General features: G+C 41.7%; 1 protein-coding gene across 1 annotated transcript in view; it reads right to left on the minus strand.

Annotated features, from left to right (window-relative positions):
* CHN2 (chimerin 2) overlaps nucleotides 1-22,462 on the minus strand; it is a 268,972-nt gene that overhangs the window by 4,009 nt on the left and 242,501 nt on the right. Inside the window, exons 8-12 of the mRNA XM_032483801.1 lie at nucleotides 12,645-12,729; nucleotides 8,495-8,668; nucleotides 4,749-4,826; nucleotides 2,382-2,519; nucleotides 596-701 (exon numbers count right to left, since the gene is read on the minus strand). Of these exons, the coding sequence (XP_032339692.1) occupies nucleotides 596-701; nucleotides 2,382-2,519; nucleotides 4,749-4,826; nucleotides 8,495-8,668; nucleotides 12,645-12,729 (581 nt within the window). The remainder of the gene's footprint in view (nucleotides 1-595; nucleotides 702-2,381; nucleotides 2,520-4,748; nucleotides 4,827-8,494; nucleotides 8,669-12,644; nucleotides 12,730-22,462) is intronic.

Genomic DNA, 22,462 nt, shown 5'->3' on the forward strand with positions numbered 1-22,462 from the left:
CTGATCACAAAGACTATGCAATAATAAATGTCTGTTGTTTTTAGCTACTAAGTTTTGGGGCAATTTGTTACTCAGTGATAGATAACTAATACATCAGGTAAAACAAGAGATCAGGGTGGGGATGGGGGAGTCTGGGACTGGTGTGACAGGAGGAGGAAGAACAGAACACAGAGTACAAGGCTTGTGTGCGAGGAAGATGCAGATATAAAGGCAGTGTAGACCAATAGTTAAGACAGAATATGGGTTCTGGGTCAGACTGGATTTCAATCCCTGCTTTACTTCACCTCTTTGCATCAGTTACTTAACTTATATAAGCTTTAGCAATATTATCTGTAACATGAGGCCCCTAACAGTACCTCATAGAGATAACACACCTCAAGTGCGTGGAGGAGTCCCTGCCACAGAGCGAGTGTGCTAGCAGTTATAAACGGGGCTGGCCTGGAGAAAGCAGCCTAGTTCACTCTAAAGGGGGATGTATCCACTTGGTGGGTTGGAGAGGAAGTTTGTGAACTCTTCCTAATGCACTCACTGCCCCGGGGCAGATAGGGTGTGCCGAGGCGGTGCCCAGGCGGTGCCAGAGGAGGTGTCAGCTTACTTCTTGAGGTGGATCATCAGGTATCGGAGGGTCTCATAGTGGGCAGGAGGCAGCAGCATCAGCACTTCATGGACTGCTTCCAGCCTCTCATCTGCATTGGAGATTTCTGTGAAGATCACGGAGAGTGAATATTAGTGCAGTGCTGAGACATTCAAGTTTTCAGAGAAGTAACAAGAAGTTTGGTCTGTTCTAGCTACAGATGAAGGGGAAGTCTAATAAGTTCATGCAATTTTGGGTAATATTTCACTTAAAGTAATCAACTTGTTTGTGTCTTGCCTTATTCTAGAAAGGGTTTGAGGCTGGAACCACAGGCATGTTGAACGCCCGCTGGCTGCATGGCAGGAGGCTGCACACGGTCCCTGCCCTGTGAATCTGCAGTCCCGCACATGCTTACTGGAGGCACGTGCACAGACTTGTGCTTTGCCCATCTTCTGAATGCTGGGTTTGCTAGAAATGTCACTATCACCAGCTTTAACTTAAACTGGACTATACTTGGCAGCATCCTCTTGAAGTTGTCTAATAAGTCTTTCCCTGGCAGGTTTTCCTAACTGAATACACTTTACAACGCAAAGGCCCTGCAGGTGAGCCAGCCAACTTGCTCTGCAGTGATGGCACTTTTCACCCAAATGTCGGCATGGGTGACCCCAGAGTGCCGTCCAGGGTAGGAAGTAGATACTAGGCACATTAACAATGGGAGGAAGCACGCCTGCTTCTGCTTTCCAGGACTCTGATAGGTATTGGCAGCTGCTCAAAGAAAGCTCTCCTAGTCACTCTCTCTGGGGCAGAGGGTACCCTGCTGCCAGAACTTTCTCCCCCAAGATCACCAGGACCCAGGAAAGACTGCTCTCACCAGGGAGGAGGGCTGCAGCTCATCTGGAAGGTGTATCTTGTGTTAATCCCATCCGGCCCACATCTTTCCCCGTCAGGCATCTCATTACTGTATTTAGCAACACATACCTTTAAAGATTATATTTTTTTTATAAAAACTTCCTCAAAGTGCACTTGACTTCACTAGATGCATTCTAGCATCTGAATCTCCCATTCTTCACTATGTTGCTGGACAAAGTGTAGTGCAGCTCAGCCCCACCGCCCCCTCCACCCCGCCATACACTGTGGTCCTCTCTCCTGGCCTCAGTGACCCAAGTGCCAAACCCTGAATGAGCAACTGAGGGCTGATGGAAAACTGACGCTGATGTTCCATTCCTGGATCTGTGAGCTCAGCTCTGTAAGCCTCAGCTTTCCTTCTCTGTAAAGTGGTATTAGAGTATTTGCCTCATCAGGTAGATTAAACTAGGAGATGGTGAGAATTCCAATTCTAGTACTTGACACAATATATTCTTGGGATACTACTAATTTTGAACAGCATCAATGTGTAAAACTTGGGGTATGACTTCAATTGATCAGCAATGGGATTCTGCCTAATAGATGAAAGAATGAATCTATACAGTCCCCATTGAAGAACATCTGATTGTTTACTACAGAAGCATTCTGCTTCCAGCACATAACCGAGTAGGTCTGACTGTGCTGGTTCTCAGCAAAGGAGGAACGATGGGGAGAGACAGAGCTGCCTGGCATCCAGCTTCAGACGAGTAGAGCTGGCTTAAAGCTGGTTCAACTCAGCTGGTGAACGATGCCTGGTTTTCTATGAACTGTACCATTGTGCCTTCACTTGGCAAAGCAGGTCCTCATGCAAAACTTCATCAGGTCTGAGTTTTAATTTTCTTGCAGTCAAAAGCATTGCACTTAAAAACTTGGTGCCAGTAAAAAATTAGTTCTCAATACTTACTTGCTGCTTCTATAAATTTGGAATAGGTATCATAGGTGATGACGGGAATGGGTAAGTCTCTGAAATACAGTTTAAGGGCTCCAGTGATGATGTTTATGTCTGGATAGATGTTGGCAGATATATCTGCCTTTTCACCATCTGAAAAACAATCATTGATCCAGTTCCTAATTAGGACCTTATTTCACCGAGTTAAAGCATGCCCAGAAAGAAAAAAAGATCCAACAATGAATGCTCCCTTACAAGTCTCAGCTGACTACTTTGGCTTCTAGTAACACCGAGATGCAGGAAGGAACAAAAAGAAGTTTGGTAAGAGGGATTTTGGGTCTGAGGGTAAGTGCAGCCAAAAGGGTGGTGAAACAGACTTAAAATAGTTCTTTGGGTCCCAGCCCCTGGTAATTTGCTAAACAGAAATCGAGCACAGTAATTTATATTCTAGACACAAAGGTTCATAATGGAGTAACAATCTATTCTGAAATAAAAATCAAGAAGCTTTTCGAGAGTATTCTTTGGGCTCGGATTTGAAGATCACATACATCCAATAATGGCTGAATATCTTTAGTTTCAATTGTCTCTTTCAGGCTTGTAGATGTTTCTTTTAACTTGGTTATTCTTTCCCCAGTCCTTAGGAATTTAATCTGGGAAACTTTAACCCTCCATCATGTATAGATAATATTGTATTTCTTACTATTTTTTACAATCATTCTGAAGACATTTTTTGACTTTTGTTTTACTATTTGTAAATATCAGTCCAATTTAATTGGTCACAGTCTATAAAATTTTTTGGATAAAAATATGTTTCAATCATATAGGGGCTATTAGCATTTTCTTTTATAAGAAGAGCTGAAGCAAATTTGGTTCTGAGGATGTAAAAAGCTGCTAATGTACTGAAAACAGTAAGAGTATGGCAGATATGCCATATGATCCTGTTATGTACATATTTAATAAACATTTATTGGGAATTTATCATGTGCCAGGCACTGTTAAGCCCTAGTAGATCGCAGAAGGAAAGACATACAGTTGTCCCTCAGTATCCATGGAGGACTGGTTCCAGGAACCCCCCATCACTTAGATACCAAAATCCGCAGATGCTCAAGTCCCTTACATAAAATGGCTTAGTATTTGTATATAACCTATGCACATCCTCCCGTACACTTTAAATCATCTCTAGATTACTTATACTACTTAATATAGTGTAAATGATAGGGAAATAATGTTAATACAATGTAAATGCTATGTAAATAGCTGCCAGTATGTGGCAAATTGAAGTCTTGCTTTTTGTAACTTTCTGGAATTAAAAAAAAAAATTTGATCCATGATTGGTTGACTTTAAGGATGTGAAACCCACAGATACAGAGGGTCAACTGTACTCCCTTCAAATAACTCTAGTCAGATTGGGAGTCAGGCATGCAACTCAACAATGACTAGAAAATGAGAAGATTGCTACGTGGAAGGACAGAGGAAAAGGAAATGGAAGTCTTAGATCAGCTTGGAGTGGTCGGGGAGGATTCACGAAAGAGGTGCTTCCCAGGCAGAGATGTGAACACATTCAAGATGGACAGAGCAATGTGAGCCCAGGTCCTTGTTCATAAAAAGATGTAGGGAGTATTTCAATATTGCTGGGGTATAAAGTATGCAGAGAGGAGGAACTGACCATGAGCCTGAACAGACAGGGCAGCTAAATCACAGAGACCTCATCTACTGCTCTATAGAGCGGTGGGTCTGTCTGTCTAGTAGGCTGCAGGCTTTATCTCCTGACTGGCTGTACCAGAGTTATTTGGATTTTTCAACAGAAGTACAGATTCTTGGGCTCACCCAGCTTCCTGAATGAGTCCCCAGGATAGGCCCTGGTGATCTGTATTTTTAACAAGTTTCCCAAGTTGGCTCATGGTATCTGGCCTAAGAGTGAACATGGCCTAGAGGACACATGGCACAGGCATAAAGAACAAAAGGAGTTACATCCTTGTGCGGGGGGTCCCCTTCATCCCTATGCTCTCTTCTTTGGAGCTTTGGGAGAAGAGTCAATGGGATCCTGAGATGGAGGCTGAAGGTACCCTGGTGCCACGTGGACTGACCATAAATAAATGTTGGGCAACCAAGTCAAGAATCTTAATGGCACCAAATGCTGTTGATCATTTAAGTAGTATTTTAAATTCACTTCCCCATGTTGTCAATTGTCCATGACTTTTAAAGAAACACCTTCCCCAGAGGAGCAGAGAACTATGATACTTGTAAACCATTACTCCTTGGCTTCCTAAAGAACAGCCCTCAGTAGCTCTAAAACCCCACTCCCACTATGAATAAAATCTGGTTCCAAAAGACAGGGTGCTAAGGATAAGTCATTTGGCACTTAAGAAAGTGCAAACCTACCTCTGTCAAATGCCATTTTAACATCTTCAATGTGTTCAGTGAACCCAGAGACTCTATAAAGGCCTTCTGACTTTAATCCTGTTAAAAAAGAAAGAGACAGATAAATTTTAACTTTTACTTCCTGAAACATCTAAGAAAGAATCTAATTTCCTATCTACACTGGGTGCTATCAGGAAATGAGCAAATATAGCCAGTGCTCATATATATTACACACTGTCACGTCAGAACTTGAACTTGTCCATCTCAGTTTCCATGCAAGTTTGTCTTCATTGGCTTGTGTGGCAGTGGGGACCTCAGCGATCTGCTCTTCTTTCTGCCTGGCTTTGCGAAGTGAACCCATGTTTAAGATTCTCATCAAATGTGGTCTCCTGCTTTCTTTGTTCATCTGACTGCTGGATGCAGTTCCACTGTTTCAGGCAGCCAGCCGCTTTCTCCCCTGTGCCATACCACACGTAGCACTGTGCTAGGTGCACATCCACGTATGAGTGTGTGGTTACGTATTCTCCTGATTTTATTGGAACTGTCCAAATTCTATAGCCTTTTATGTTTAATCATAAACATGACAATATGTTAAACGTTTAACTAAATCTGACTGACTTAATTGTTATACGGTCAAATAAATGATCGTACAAACAGATGCAGGAAAATAAAATTCAAATAAATGATTCTGGAAACTTGATCACTGTATATGTAGGCTAAGAAAAAGATGTGGGTTCTGCTCCTAAATCTTATACTGATTTGTTAAGATACATCTTAAGGCTTAGCCCAGTCCCCAACATATCAGAAGGGATAGAGGACAAGATTCCAGACCTTGTATGTCAAAAACTAGCTGCTTTCAAACTACAGCTGCAGTAATAATAAACAAGCAAGTAAATAGCTTCCACTGCTGCTGCAGGATGCTCTGTCAAACCCTTGACAATTAATATACACTCCTGTTTTTCACGTGTACTATCCACCTTATATGAGGGGTGGCATCGGGTCTGTATCAGAGAGAAATGCATCGCGTAAATACTGCTCCTCCTCTCTCCTGTGACCATCAGAGACATTCTTAACTGACCTCAGCTTTTCTCCCACCGAGCCTCACTCAGCTTCAGAATTCATCTCAATAGAGTTGTCTATTACTGTCTATTACTATTACAGTTGTCATTACTGATCAGCTGAGTTGGCGAACAGAGTGAGACCTGGTGTCATCCTGTTCTAGTTGGTGGTGCCTGTAAGCCTGCCTCAGTCCAGCTGTAACCTGCACTGCAGCAGGGGCGAGGACACCATGGCACCCGGGGGCACAGCACAGTGAACACTAACCCTGCCTTCTGATAGAAGAGGCTATGGAGAAGGTCTTACTGAGGAGCTGCCTTTGAAGGAGGTCATGAAGGATGGAATGAAGTTTGCCACAGTTAGCAGAGGCTTCCAGCTTCTCTTCCAACATTAGTTCTCCCCTTCCCCTGTTATGATGAAACCTCTGGTTTTTGAACAACATCCATTGCAGAAGCCATTTAAATTCTGTCCAATGTAAAGAGAGTGGAAGGGATGCACGCAGTGCCTAGGTCATGGACTTGGAGAAAAAGAGAGTGCCCTTTTGTTCTTGGTTGGAATGCAGATAAGATGGTGATAACCGTCTGGGATCGTGCAGATGAGGGCAGCACTCAAGGATGAGGATGACAGAGCAACAAGCAGCAGGGCCTGGGTTTCTGCCCCTGGGGAGCTGCTCCACTGGCCCTGGACTGCTGCTGGAAAGAGAGGTTTCTATCTTGCTGAAGACAATACTATTCGGGGTCTCTGGGACAGCACTGAAACATACAGGTTAAGTACATTGGTCAAACACACAGATTTGGAGGTGGAGTTAGGGGAGCTGGTCATTCCAAGAAAAAATAAACAAATTACAGAATTGAGCCTGATATGTTGAGCCCTGTACATGCTCATTTATATAGATCAACTCATTTTAAGCCTCACAACCACCTTATGAGGTACAACTGATTCTATTCACTTTAAAGATGAAGAGATAGATATTCAAACGGAGTAAGTAACTTGCTCAAGGCCATACTATAGCTAGTATGAGAAAGGGCTGGGAATCTAACTTCAAGTTCATGATCTTTTCACTCTGCCACATTATGCAGAAACAAGTGGACATATAAGAGCAATTGGAGAACAATAAGGAATTTGCTATGGATGGAAGATGGGATAAGATATTGGCAGTGGTGGCAATGAAGCTGGGAATGGAAGTGTCACATGGATTTCTTCCAGCCCATTCTCTGGTTCTGTTCACATGCACAGACCCCTAATGCCTGTAGCTCCAATCCCTTTGCTGTGACTCTCGTGGCATAAATTCCTAACGTGTGCTATTCTAGCTCTTGTCCTAAGCATGTTTAGTGCTGTGCTCCCTGTGGACATGTCAGACATCAGACATGGTAGTAACTTTCCAGAACTATTAGTAGTCTGTGATGAGGATCACTACAGGATGGTCCCAGCTTCTCCAGAGAAGCACAAGTCCTGATTGTAGGCTCCGGAGAGGTTGATGATCTGACCCTAAATTGCAGAGTCCTCTAAACAGCAGGACCCAGGGCCACTCTTCCCGGCCACTCATCTAGAGTCAGGGCACCTGACTCTTGCCCAGCTCAGCCCCTGAATCAGTATCTTCACCAGACCCCCAAGCACACATTCAGCTCCGACAGCCACAGCAGTCAAAAGACAGGGAGCATTTCCTATAATCTGAGATTAAAGGAGCGAGTCTTAAGGGAACAGAGTAGCTATAATTTTCATCCTGCATGAAGAGGGAATAATTTCCTATCTCTAAAATGTCTAAGATAATAAGCTATAACGTCCTCTTCTGTTTTGTTTTGGAAAGAATGGGATAGTTGGCGAATGCATAAATACCTGAAGAACATATTAAGCCAATTTGGACACAATAATGGATACCAACTATAGCAGGGCACATGCATGTCAACAATGGTAAAACCCTTTCCAATTATCCAAATCACACCCAACAGTCCAAGCTCCTCCCAACCAGACTCTGTCCACCACATCACTGAACATTTTGATACCAAAGCGGAGTCAAAGCAAGCCCACATAAAGGAAAGGTGACTCAAGCAGAATATAAAGAATCTGTTCTTTGAAATGTTTCCACCTTCCTTGCCTTCTCAATTTTTCACTGAATAGATCTTTTTAATCTTTTAACTTTCCTCTTTGAAATAAACAGAACCAATCCTAGGAGTGAATTTCTACAGGGTAGAAAATACATGTGTTGAGCAAAAATTTCTTTACTTATTTAATAGGAGCACTTTTAAAGACTCGATTCAAACCTCACCTCTGACATAAACCCTTTCTGAGCTATCCTCAAATAAGATTAAAATATTTTCCTCTGTGGCTCCATGGTTTTGAGTACAAGCACTCACAGAATTTACTTACTTGCCCCCACCCCCAATTCTGCATATTACGGTATGGATTTCTTGAAGGTGAGAACTGTGACTTTCACATCCTTAGTGTGTAACACATAATAAACGCTTAGCAAGTGTGTATTAAATGCATACATGCATGGTTTATGTACGAAACAGAAATTGATGTAGTTGGTTGGATTTAGCATGTGTGTGTGTGTGTGTGTGTGTGTGTGTGTGTGTGGTGTATGCCTGTGCCGACCATCTCCCCAACATCAACAGCGGAGAGTCAATTTAACAATTGTAAGAAAGCCTCCTTGACAACAGTAAAAAATTAACAGTAAAAAATAAAATCACTATAATGAGTCTCTTCCAAACCTCTTGCTTCAATTTCCCGAATGCATATGTCCACCACCATAGGTCTCTGAGCGTTGTGAGCCTTCACGAGCGTCGTGAGGTCACAGCAGTACACTTTCTTGATCCTCTTGAGATCAGGTTGGCAGTCGTTGGGAACGTGCTTGGAACACTGCTTGTGTACGTTTAATCCACAGTCTGTAAACAGAGAAGCCACGTTAGCCTTCCCTGGCCCTTTTGTCAAAGCTCAACAGAATTATATGTTACCAAGAATAAAAATGAAACTCCCAGGGTTTGCCGTATCTCTCTGGAACACCCATCCCATTTAGAGGTGATACTGTCCACAAGACGAGTATGAAATCTCTCTTTACTCACTAAGCGTCTCTAATTCTATTTTTTTCAATTTTTTTTTCAATTCAATATTTTTTCAATAAAACCTTCTTTGCGACTGAACCATGAGGACAGAATATCTCATTGAGATAGTTTTGGTAAAATGAGTCAGGTTGTTTGTACAGGTTTTTTTTTTTTTCCCCTTTTGGGACTGGAAACCTTGGGTCTGTATGAGGGCTTTTGGGTTTGGATTCCCAGAGCAGGTGAGGGCTCACAAAGGGCACCTAGGACTTTGGCTAGGTTGTCTCCTTAAGCCGGTGATGCTCCTTCTGTGGGAGACACAGTTACCTTCTCTGCAGGAATCTCTAATCTCTGGTCCGAGAGTCCCATGACCACTGGCAACTTTCGCTCTCCTGGAGAGATGCCCATCCTTTCCACGCCCGTCCTCCCTGTTGAGCAGTGGGGTAGGCCATTTTCCTTCCTACCCGCCTCATTCTGACACCTGTGAGTGGAAATACTGTCCAACTGGACACTGGTGGGAGTACCTGAGAGTTTACCATTTAGAACAATGCCATGTAATGTGATGATGGGAGTAATTATTTATGAAGCTCATATCAAGATCCAAAGCTGAAAAGGTGCTTTTAAGTTCAATGAACACAGTTAAAAGCCTTAATAGCAGTTGGTATCCACTGATGGAATTTCTCTAACAATAACAAGGCACAGTCTACATTCTGAAAAATAAAAATTTAATGCTGAAGATATTCAAAGTTGATTTGCTGTCTATTCAAAGTAACTTCCAGAATTGGTTGTCTTTCTAGGTGTAGAGAAGAATAATATTATTTTTATATTTTATATATACACACATATGATAATATTTTTATATTTTATATACATATTATACACACACACGATAATGAATATTGTAATCAGTTGCTTTACAATAAAAGCAATGTAACCCCACCAAGTGGTTGAGAGGATCTCAACTTTTATAAAATCATCAAAAAACAATTTTCAGAATTTTACTGGCTGAGTTTTCTCTAACTTCCTTCTAAAGACAAAATCAGTTCTAATTATCTTAGCTTTATCAACATGAGAAATTCAACAGTGCTCAAGTAAACTTCAATAACATTTGATCAATCTATTTAGTGAATGTCAATGTCGGTGAACTGAACTAAATAGAATTGGTGGGTTTTCTTGTTTGGACCCTTTTTCATAAAATGAGGATAATAATAGCACCTACTCCAAGGGTCATCATGAGGATGAAATAAGTTAGTACATGTAAAGTTTGAAGTGTGGTGAGCACTACGTGAGAGTTAAATAGAAGAAATAGCAAATACTGGGATAGAAAACATAAGGATAACCGCCTAGCTATTCTTAAGTTATTTCATTAGTAATTTTTACTAATTGTAGATTCTTATAAACTTCATTTAAAACATTGTTTAAAAATTGTGGTGAAATATGCATAAAATCCACCATTTTAACCATTCTTAAGTGGCATTAAGTATCTTCATGTTGTGTACAGCCACTATCACCACCCATCTCCAAACCTTTTTTCATCTTCCAAACCTGAAACTCTGTACCTGTTAAACAATAACTCCCTAGACTCTCCTCCCCTTAGCCCCTGGTAAGCACAGTCCACCGTCTGTGGGTATGAATCTGACTACTTTAGACACCTCGTAGAGGTGGAATCACACAGTAGCTGTTTTTTTGTGACTGGCTGATTTCACTTAGCATAATGTCCTTAAGGCTCGTTCATCTTGTAGCACATGAAAGAATTTCCTGAGTAACATTCCATTTCAGGCTGAATAATATTCCATTGTATGTACACACCACATTTTGTTTACTGCTTCATCCACTGATGGACCCTTGGGTTGTTTCCACCTTTTGGCTATTGTGAATAATGCTGCTATAAACATGGGTGAACAGATACCTGTTCGAAGTCTCCTTTCAGTTCTTTTGGGAATATGCCCAGAAGTGGAGATGCTGGATTATATGCTAATTCTATTTTTAATTTCCTTATAAACTTCATTTTAAGGTCTGAAGCAACAGTGTGTTTATGTACAGTTAAACACTGATATTTTACTAAAATGAATATGTTTTATAGCAAATATAAAAATATTCAGTGTTTGCAAACAAATGCATTTCTATATGCTATAAATAAAGTCTAGTTAATTTTAAAAATATGTAAAATATGGAGAGTTGAGAGGCAATGATGGCTCTTCCAAACATTTAATGATCAGTTTTCAGTTTTCCCGCTGCTGAGAGGAAGTATGAGGCTAAACAGCGGTCACTGGAGGAGAGTAACAATATAGCCTTAGAATATGCTTTGTTAAAAAAAAAACAAACACAGGGAAAAAAAAACAAAACCTTTTATCCCAGAGAAAGTTGCTGTTCACAGCTAACCTGAATCCAAGAGTTTTGTTCTCATAATATTGACTTTGGACCAGTTTCCTGCTGAAATTGGATAATAGCAACACTTCAGGATATTTCTGGTAGGTATAATCTGGACAGGTTGAATTAATGACCACTGGGTAATTCAGATATTTTACCACTTTGCTCAGTGGTTGAGCTGTGAGATACTTGGTGACTCTCGGTGACTCTATGGTAATTGGGGGTGTCTGGAGCATTGCTGGAGACACTGCCTCCAAACCTACTGTTTGTCTCATGCATCTGGGATGGAGGCAGGCAGGGTTAACCAACATACACAAGCACGCCTGGAACCATCCAGGGATCACCAGCGGTGATTGCTGTATCTCTGTAGTAGAGGCTGAAACAAGCCTTGCCAGGCAGATAAAGGATTTAAGTTCCCGCGATCCTGTGAACCAAAATGTGTAGTCTGGGGAAAGAGATCATCTTAGTGTAGTATCATTGGTTTATTTTAAATGCTCATAACAATTATTTTTTTAAATCATACTCCAGCAAGGAAGTCATCCATCATGCTGTCAGTGGAAACCCAACTAATGTATCACAGGAGACTGTTCTTGCTACATCAGAGAATTACTTGCCCGAAAAAGCATGGCATGATGAATTAGGAAGCCCAGCTACAAGTTAATTTGGCAATTCTTTGCTGTTTTGCTAGATGTATCTTAATAACATGTGTTGTGTGCTGTTTGGAATGGGTGTGTGAGTCCAGTTCTAGGTAGAAAAACACCTAGGGTTTCAAAGTGCTTTGAAAATTTGTGATATCAAATCAAGGTGTGTATTTTCACTGCTAATCTGATGGCAGAAAAATCCTGGGCACAGGCTCTGGAGTCAAATCAATGTGGCACCACTTACTATGTGGCCAAGGGCAATTATCAATTATAAATAAGCCTCAGTTTCTTCATCTTTTTCATGGGGCAAATAACTGCATCTCCCCACGGTTTGCTGGTGAGGCAAAAGGGCATGAAGAAATACCAGTGCCTGGTATGTGGTACATGTTCGCCAGTATTATGATTATGATTACTGATTTGTTCACCAGTATTATGACTTGTATGCTCTGCTTTTTGTAGTAAAACGGGGATGGGAAAGCAATGTGACTTTTCTATCTATGCAATTATATTGGGATTGATTTATTTGTCTTCTAAGGACAACTACCTATTCCAGGTGGCAGGTAGGTGCCTAAAAATATATATGTGCTTGGATTTTTTTTTTCTTTTCTCGCATAAACATGAGATATTCCTTTACATTCTGGCAAACACCCAGAACAGTCTCTCTATTAAGCACAGAGATGCCTGGAATCTTCCAGAAAGGTAGACTTTCGAGCTAATCTGGGCTTACTTCCCAGCTGTAGAGAGATGTCCTCCTGCTCAACATGGTAGCACTTTATGTAAATGGAAAAGGATAAAGGAGGTTCCATGTCTACCTGAGCACCGGACCCCTTGGGCAATGAGCCCCCACATGAAGTTGGCACAGTATTCACACCAGTGCGGGCCTCGGAAAGTGTGGACCTGTGAGCCAAAAAGAAGAAAAATGTCAGAAAATTCAGGTACTTGGAGGCCAGGGGCCTTGGACATGAAACAAACAGATGAAGTCAAGAAACAAAAGCCTGAGTGGGAGTGAGCATCCTTCACTGGGCTTTTTCTTTCCAGTGAGGCTGAGTCGTGAACAGACCTGGAGAAAACAGAGATATGCTCTGAGTTTTGAAAATCCTCCACTGATCCTCCTTGCCCTAAACCAGAGCCAGAAAGGAATGTGGAGAGACAGTAAGATTATAGGGCCTTGCCGTCAGCTAAGGAATGAGACTCTCACTACCTCAGACAAGGTGCTGTGTGGACAAATCCAACACAGCTTGAACTGATTGCTATAACCTTTAGCTCAGCAAGTTCTGGAAGGTAGAACTCAGTGACTGTGGCCTTTTGACCAAAGTTGCCCCATCTATAAAATATCCAGATAGGTATAAATAAGATGTGATTATGGGAATAATTAAAAGGTTCTAAGGCATTAAGCCACTTCCAGAAAAGGCATTTTAAAAAGTGAGGGAGTTAGCTGAAAATGAAGGCTATCAGTAGGGTTTATAGAATTGCCTTCCCCAGAGAGGTGTCTGAACTCCACAAGCCCTGGTGTGGCCCGTGGGTGTGTAAGCTGAAAGTCGCTTCTGGTTGCCCAAGGTGCCAGGCCTATTGGTTGGTGCCCAAGTCAGTTGTTAAATATTTTGAACATCGTTAAGTAAGGATGGTCTTATCTCTAATTATTCAGGTACAGGTCCTCCTGTGACAGGACCAAGTATTAAGTCATGATTTAAAACAAAAACAAAACAAAAATACACGTTCTCTAGCCCCAGGAAGCTGTGAGAAGCAGGGCTAGGGGATTTCTTGAAAGCAAATGTGGTTGTGGTAAGCCAGAAACCACTGCAGGTAGTCGACTGGGGGCATATGCGAAAAGATTTTGAATTTTTACAAAATTAAAATATGATGAGACTGTGTGGCTCGTAGAAGGCTTTGCAAAGTTTTAAACCTCCATTCACAAATTAAAGACATGCAGACAATATTATTTTTTAAGACTGGGAGGCCTGTATAGGCCTATACAAGTACGGTCACAATTTGGGAAGATGTTCGTCAGAGGTCCACTTAAGAAAAAAACAACAACACACTGAGATCTTTATATATGCTGGTAATTGGGTGTACATAAAGTGATGAATGAAACAGACTTGGTTCCCTCCTAATGACATTCACAGATTTGTCAAGGCAGAGAAAGTAAGCAAGTTAATAAATTAAAAAGAGCAACTTATGACCGTGGTTTCTATGCAAAACTAAGTTATAATCGCCTTGGTATTTCAGTTTATCACATGCAAACTGCCCCCATTATACTATTTCTACTTTGAAAAACAATAAAAAAAAAGTTTCTCAGAATAGTTTTTACTAACGTGGAGAATCATGCTGCAAGAAATGACAGTAAGAAATGACAAAGCACCCCTTGTTGCAATGCAGGACATCCTTCCGCGGGAGCGCGTGCATTCTTGCAGAGCCAAGATGCCATGAGTCATGGAGAGGCCCACTCAGCTTAAACTTGGCACTAAAAGAATTCCCCAGTAAAATGTCCCATTGGAAGCTGAGCATTTTACAAATTCAGCAATCAAAGGTTTCTTAATATTTTACTATTGCTGGTTAATTACGGCAACAAAGTTGATCGTCAATATACTGTTGAAATTGCAAGGTCAATAAAATAATATGTAAAATAATACATCTCAAAAAAAAAAGTGTGGAAAGGGCTATAAAAGAAAAAGTGAGGCTGCTGCTAGAGGGACTTGAGAGGCCCCGATGTTACCCTGATGTCAGGAAGTCCTCTTTTGAAAGGTGACCTCAAGTGCTTGAAGGAAGAGAAGGAGCCAGTTTGGTGGGGGGCCTGGGGAGAGCATTTCAGGCAGAGGGAACCTACGGAGGCCCTGCAGGAGCAAAAGAGCTTGGTGTGACTGAGGAACTGGAAGGCCAGGGTGGCCAGAACACCAGAAGGAGGGGGAAAGGAGTTGGGATGAGGCTGAAGGTAGGACAGGGCCTTGAAGGCTTTAGTAAATGAGTGTGGATTTGGTTTTAATCCAGGTCGAACAGGAAGTTCTTAAAGGATTTGAAGTAGGAAGATAATTAAAAAAAAAAAAAAAAAAAAAAAAGGTATTCTGACCACCGTGTTAAACACAGATGAGAAAGTGTTAACAGCTGAAGAGATTCAAAAACTAGGTAGTGGTTTCTGGTTGAGAAACGATGGAGAACAAGACCAGGATGCTGGAGGCAGAGATGGGGAGTGGGGGGATTTGAGATATAGTTTGAAGGTAGATTTTAAAGGGCCTGATGGTAGAATAAATGTGGGTCTTTGAAGGAGAGATGAATCAAGAATGACTCCTTGATTCTAGCTTTAGAAACCAGGTGGATAATGAGTTTCCACTCACAGAGCCTTGCTCAAAGATACACTAAGGGATAATACAGTTCTGTGAGAAGCATATTGAACTGAGTGGTAAAGAAGAGGATTCAGGAAGCTACGGTGAGCAAGAGAACTGGTCAACATGGGCCAATCTAATCAAGCCTGTCTATAAAGCAGTAACATGATGACTAATTTCAGGGGACTTAACAATAGGGTGAAAAAATGACATGGACGATTCAAACCATAAAACAAAGAAACAAAAAAGACTATTGCAGACTATAATAAAATAGAAAGAAAAAATAAAAAGAATTAAAAAAACTAAAAGGTGATTTTTAAAAGGATTTATAAAATAGGCAAACCTTAGGCAATTGATCAAGAAAAAAGGCACAAAAGATAAAAAAGAGGACATAAATGCAGATGCAGTAATGATATAAAACAAAAACATTGAGAATACTAACTTTATACCCACAAAATTAAAAGTTACGTAAAAGGGGTAACTTTTTAAAAGAATGTAAATTATCAAAAATGACTCAATAATATAAAAAACCTAAATTCAATGATATTCATTAAATAATTAAATCTGCAGTAAAATATCTACCCTCAAATAGTCCCTGATCCCAAAAGATTTTATTAAGTTTCATCAAATTTTTTTAAAAAACAAATAATCTCTGGCTAATACAGACTATTACAGAGCAGAAAGAAAAAAAAAAAAAAGAGAAAAAAAAGAAAAAACCCTCCACTATTCACTTTATGAAGCTAATGTAATACTGGTTCAAAAACCATACAAGAATAGCATATAAAAGTAAAAATTATACATTAATTTCAATTATGAAAATAAATGTAAAAATCCCTAAAAAAGTCCTACTGAATGAAATATTGTATTTCAATGCCATGACCAAGGAGGGTTTATTTCAGGGATTTAAGGTAGTCGACATATTACTAGAATTCACAACAATAACAAAACGAGAGAAACCACATGATCATTTTTAAAATTAGAATACCAACAATCAATAAAATTCAACATCCATTCATAGGAGTAGAACTTAGCATACTAGGAATAGAGGGAAATTTCCTAAAGATGGCTGATTAAAGATATCTATGATATTCATATAATAAATGTTACAGTTAGAGATGAAACATTAGAATAATTTCCTTTGGAGTCAGCAGAAAGATAAGGCTGCCTGCTACAAATGCTTCTCTTGGACATTATCCTGCAGAGTTTTAGCCAGCATAATAAAACAAGATAAAGAAATGCAATATATGATTGCAAGAAAGAACAGGCCATCAAGTTTGCTTAACGTAAGAGCAATATGAAGAAATCAGTAGCACTGCTCTACACCAGCAGTAACTCATTTTGTTAAATAATAAAAATGAAAGGTCCCATTCACAACATCAGCAAGAATCTAAAATAATTACAAAATAATTAAATGAATGGCATAAACAAGGAGATATTCTACATTTATGAATGGCAATGCTCAGTATTGTAAATATGTTAATTATCCTCCAAATGAACCTGTAAATCCAATGCAATTTCAAACAAAGTCTCCATGGTGCTTTTCATGACCTTACAATCCATGTGGAAGATTAGAGCAGAAAGAGTGAGCTATGGTAATTCTGAGTAAGTAGAAGAATGTAAGAAAGTAAAACCCCATGCAGATGGACAGACAGACCAACAAATGGTACAGAGCTGAAAGGTCAGAAACCAAATCACACATATATGGAGACTTGGTATATCTCAGAAGTGGCATTACAAATCAGTCGGGGAAGGATGTTAGAGAGAGGAATTATTTCCTAGTTCATCCACCTATCCATCCCCTCATTATTCACTCATTTATTCATGCTGATTGTCTGCTTTGAACCTGGCACTGTCCTGTCCTTGAATATAACAAAAAGTATATATAAGTATATAATAGAAAATCAAAATATTAAAGTCAAAATAGATCAGAGGAGCAAAGACTGCCCTGCACTTAAGGATCTCACCTATAAGAATAAACAGGCAACATATATAATTACCCTACAATAGCATATTGGAGAGAATAATGAATTTTTCCTGAGAAGACTGGGGAAAGCAATATCTGAGCTGAGTTTTGAAGGGTGGATAGGAGTTCACCAGACTGGGAGAGATTGGGCTGGTGGGGAACTGATGATGTTGACTGGGAGGCAGATGACTTGGAAAGAACATTCCAAGAAGAGGAACCAGTACAGCTAAAGGCCAATAAAGGTGGGTTTGGTTTTTTAAAGGCATTCTTTTCTTGTAGGTCATGCAAAAAAAAAAAAAGAAAAAAGAAAAAAAAAGGAGTGACAAAATTCTAATCTAGAACATCTCATGGGAAGTAACTACACAGCTTGTGGTAAAAATAAAAACGCAATATTTAGAAATTAGTAGAGTAGCTTCAGTGTCTACTGTACATTGATAAAACAGAAACTGGTCTACTGAATGCTTAAGGAAATACAGGATACACCAATGATAGATTTTCTAAAATTTCACCTTTTGCTGTATTTTAAAAGTAACTAAGCATATGAAAATTGAATTTAATGCTTATTAGCCCTGTTCATATTTACCAACATCCTTTCCCATCAATATATCCCCACTGCCTCTGATCTCATTTCTTCAGCCAAACAAATGCAGGCAGACATTTTTGAATAGCAAATAACTCTACTTACTGTGAATGCTCCCACAGAAACACATTCCCCAGAAATACAGCAAAATGGAGACAGAAGGGAATGTAAAGTTAGTAAAACATTATTTTAGGCCTCCTGCCTAATTTCCTCCTTGTGATGGGCTGTGGTTTATTTTCATGGCCGATTCATTGTTCAGTTTTCTTTTGGGTTCACAAGGACAACCTCTAGACAGTAGGCTATATGTAAATGCTGAGGGCACGCTCTCTAAACCCATTTTCTTTGGGACTGAGATATGATGTTTACTTTTTCCCAGTGAAATACCCTATCTCTTGAAAAGGCACTGATCAGCTTTTTCCATTCCCTGAAGTTTATTGATTTTCAAGAATATCTTTTCAGAAAAGAAACATTTTTTGCAAACTTTAGGGCAGTAACTAAAATACCCTAGACAGGAAGAAAATACCCGAGACAGGAAGAATGTCTGTCCAAGACTATTATCCCGGGCCTGGTCTGCCTGGAATTCAAAAACCACACCAAACAGAAAAAAGATGATATTACAGGAGATAAGGTCTGGTTGACAAAACAGCCCAGGAATAGCCACTCAGTAAAAACAAGAGCAAGAAGAGTCGTCAAGAAAAACCTCAGGCGTCCAGTGTGCATCCCCTCGCCTGCCTCTCTCTCCACGAGCAGGATGTTATTTGTCTCACATCGGCTGGATCTGGAAGGCAGTATTCCCTGGTGGTTTCATAACAAGTGTGTTTTGATGGGTCAGTGTAGACACTGCCCAAGGGTATAACCAGCTCAGCCCAGGTTCTGAGCCGTAAGAAACAGAAAGGGCTGTTTCTGATGCGCTACAGCTGAGAAATTCCGCTTTTCCTTATCCGTGTGTATCAGGGTTTCTCGACCCTGGCACTGCGGACACTTCGGGCCACATGAATCTGTGTGCCTTGTAAGACGGTGGGCGGCCTCCTCGGTCCCTTTACCCGCTAGATGCCAGAAGCAGCCCCTCGACTGGAACCACCACAGATGTCTCCAGATACCGCCAGGTGTGCTGTAGGGGACAAAGCCACCCTGATGGAGGGTCACCGGTACAGACTAAGAGCATATTGCCTCAGTTTGTCATTTTTATTACCTATATTAAACAGGAGAACTTCTTTTATTTTGATTTGAAAAGGACTCTCTGGGTCAAAGGCAGTTTTTTTTCCCTAGCTGCTTTATATGCATAGAACAGGGGGCTGAAGGTGGCTAAAATCACTTTCAGCTACAAGCTTCTGGGTTTGGGGCTCCTCTCGGTGGGCTTTCCCCCAGAGTCCCTGAGGGGCTGGAGGGCGGGCGGCTTGTCCATGGTTACCCAGACAGTCAGAAGCACTTGGCCTTCCGATCTCAGCCAAGGGTTTTTCCTATACTCGACTGCACTTCCCATCATCATGAGACATTGAACTTGTGTGAGAAATTAGGTTAAACTTTGGACTTTTCCCTCCTGCACGATCAGACAAACTACTGACCTTGAAGTGAACCTTTTCAGACGTAGGCAAATAGCCGAGGGGAATCACTGGGTGTGACCGAAGACTCTGGGTTCTCCTGCGAGGCTTGCTGAGCAGATGCTGCCGGACAGCCTGGTTTCCCAGCTGCGGCACCACTCACTCCCCAGATGTGTCCACTCAGCAGCTGTCCTGGTCCATCTTAAACAGGACTTCATTTCTAAAACACTGACTGCTACAGGGTTTGCCGGGACCCTCCCCACAGCATAAAATGAGATTCCCTCGTGCAGGCGATGGGCCCCTGCAGACCCTGACACCCTCATCAGCCCACCTCTCAGGATGCTAAGGGCATTGGCACCAGCATCCTTTTGACACGTCTCTGCTCAAAACCCACCAGCGGCCCCCGTTGTCGACTGCGAGTTTTCTCAGTCTTGGCACTGTTGACACGGGGGCTGATAACTCTTGGTGGTGGGGAGTGTCCCGGGTACGGTAGGATGTGTTGCAGCGTCCCTGGCCTCTGCGAGGTGCCCTTGGCATACCCTGGTCATGAGAAGGAGAAATGTCTCCAGACCCTGTGAAATGTCCCCTGAGAAGCAAAACCACATAGCAGGGGAAGATCTCACATTCTTATGTGACCACTGTCCTTCCTGCACCTGCCAGTGCTTGGCATGTAATTGGCCTCAGTCTGTATTTGCTGAATTAAAAAAAAAAAGAGAAGAATATCTAAGTAGTTTCCTCTTCTTCGAACTTTCAACCCCCCCCAACTAATGTGTACAGTGATCACTGGTGCTTTTTTCTCTCTCTCCACAAGACACAAAAGGAGTATTTCTCTGGACTTAAAAGGCCAGAATCACCCATTTAGTCATTTAGAATAATCTCTTTGAATTATGTGTTCTTTGGCATAGAACAACCTCAATGTAAAATGAGTAACAACTAAGCACTTTATATATGGACCAGACTCAGGAAATGATTTACGTTTGTGGAACAGCTTGGCCAAGCCACTTCCCTGGGGTATGGCTACGCAGGGGGTCTCTGCTGGCTTCGCTGTCAAAGCCTGTTTTCCTTCCACCAGGCTCTGCTGGTTTGTAAAGGAGTTACAATGACAGTGTCCCAGTGTTTACATAAAAACATGCCAAGGAGGTATAAGATAAGCTTTAAGTCAGACGCCGGCAGGCAGAGAAGGCACTCACCTTTGTGAGAGCCTTGTCCAAAAATTGTTTCCCCACTTGGCCAAAATCCCCACCATGGATAGAAAGCCACTGGAGAAAGGCATCGTGCTGCTGGTCTCATTTAAAACAGCTCCCGTTTAAAATGTGAGTATCAGATTCATGTAGCTATCATTTGCATGAATAAGACCTTTCAAAACTGAGCGTGTACCATCTGTGGAGCAACAGTAAATCTTGGTAAATCACAGAAAAGTTTTCGTGCAATCCACGAGGTTCCTTTGTCAGGTAACAGGCGATATTTCAAATTAACCCTAATGTGTAGCCTATTTGTAGAAGGCAAAGCCTTGAGAAGAAGTGAAGAAAAAGAAGCTAAGATCCAGAAACTAGGGCTGGAAGGTCTTAAGCAGAGTGGTTCGCTGGAGTAACTTGGCGGAAAGGAGCAACAGGAGGCAGACAAGAGAACCAATCCGGGGGTGGAGGGGGGAGGATCCGCCAGACACCAACCTCACGTACTGCCCAGGTTTGCTGAGGGCTAGTCCTAGCTCCAAAGTGGCACCGCAGCAATGAGTACAGTTTGTAAAAAATGGAACCAAAAGGACAGACTCTTCTTTACACCCAGACAGATGATAAGACTCACCTGTGCTGCAGAATGTCCACGCTTGCAGATATTAATAGTGACACTAACATCGAGGCTCAGAGTAGCTTCACAATTCCCTTCAAGCAGAATGCAGTAGAAAGAGTTGGGCTCTGATGTGAAGTTTTAAGTGGAATTCTTCAGAACAAGGAGGGACGGATTCTATCTGACATCTCCAGGCTATCTACCTGGCAGGATACCTTTCTTTCACACACAACCTGGGTACCATCCATCCTCTGGGCATCCTGTAGCTCCACCCATGTATTTACAGGGGTCACCTCCACGGCCAGAGTTAGCTGAGCCCAGCAGACACCTGGTCCACGTCAGGCTACTCTGATTCTCTGGAAATTCAGAATTGGGATTTTGTGGCTGGTTTTTGTAACATATAAACCAGGGAGTTACCATCAGGCATATTTTGCAGGCCGTATAGACTAAGGTATTTTTGTGCAGGGAGAGAACAATGAGGCTGATATCCAGGAGTAAAAAGTAATGAAGTGATGGGAAGGGAGGGAGGGAGAGAGGGGAAGGGAGGGAGGGAGAGAGAGGAAGGAAGAGAGGGAGGGAGCGAGGAGAGAAGGAGAAACTGGGTCCAGGTGCATGTATTCCCAGTTCCTGCTTCCTCTCCTTCCTCAGTTCTGAGCAGTCCCTGGGGGGTCTATGAGACCCTCCTGTATAATAACCTCTTCTTTAGCTTAAGACAGTTCCCAAGGGTTCTATTACTTGAAAATAAGGGGTGTCTAATAATCAAAATGGTGGAACCAGGTGATAGTAGGAAGTAGGAAAAAAATGACCCATCTTCATAGCACTGTGGGAGTAGAAGCCATATTTTCTTGATAAAGCCCAGTATTTCCAGTTCTATTTATTCCAGTCTCACTTTGAGTCTCTCGTTCTATATTCAAGGTGAAGAAGTTTGCCTTTCCTTTGAATTGTTCCTTCCAGACTTGTTTCTGCCAAAACAGCCTTTTCTGGCTATTAAATAAAAGAAAATAAAACTCATAACCATTTCTGAAGCCTATTTCTGCCTGTGCAAAAGTGCAGGTGCAAAATCCAAACGTCCTGTGACCCAGGGGCACAGAAGTGGGATCAGGATGGGCAAAGGAGGGCAATGGCATGCCTGCGAGAACGCAGGGCAGGAGAAATACTGGGGATGAAGGGTTGGTACGTTTTATGAAGTCAACAGCGAGGTGGAAAAGTGAGGGGTTTGCATGTGGGAAGCAAACATGGCTTGTTTCAAAGCAAATGACCACTAGACTGGTAAGAATGCAGAAAGAGATGATGGGCATAGAAATTGTCAAGGACCCATAAAATCCAAACTGGGAGGTGGTGATGCTGCCACACCCTGGACGGTCACACACACTTAGCTTCCTGGACTTCTCATCCTGGCCCCCATGATCTTAGAGGGTGGGAAGTGTGTTTAGAAGGAGCATGC

The sequence above is a fragment of the Camelus ferus genome, chromosome 7, assembly GCF_009834535.1.
Source record: "Camelus ferus isolate YT-003-E chromosome 7, BCGSAC_Cfer_1.0, whole genome shotgun sequence".
NCBI lineage: Eukaryota > Metazoa > Chordata > Mammalia > Artiodactyla > Camelidae > Camelus > Camelus ferus.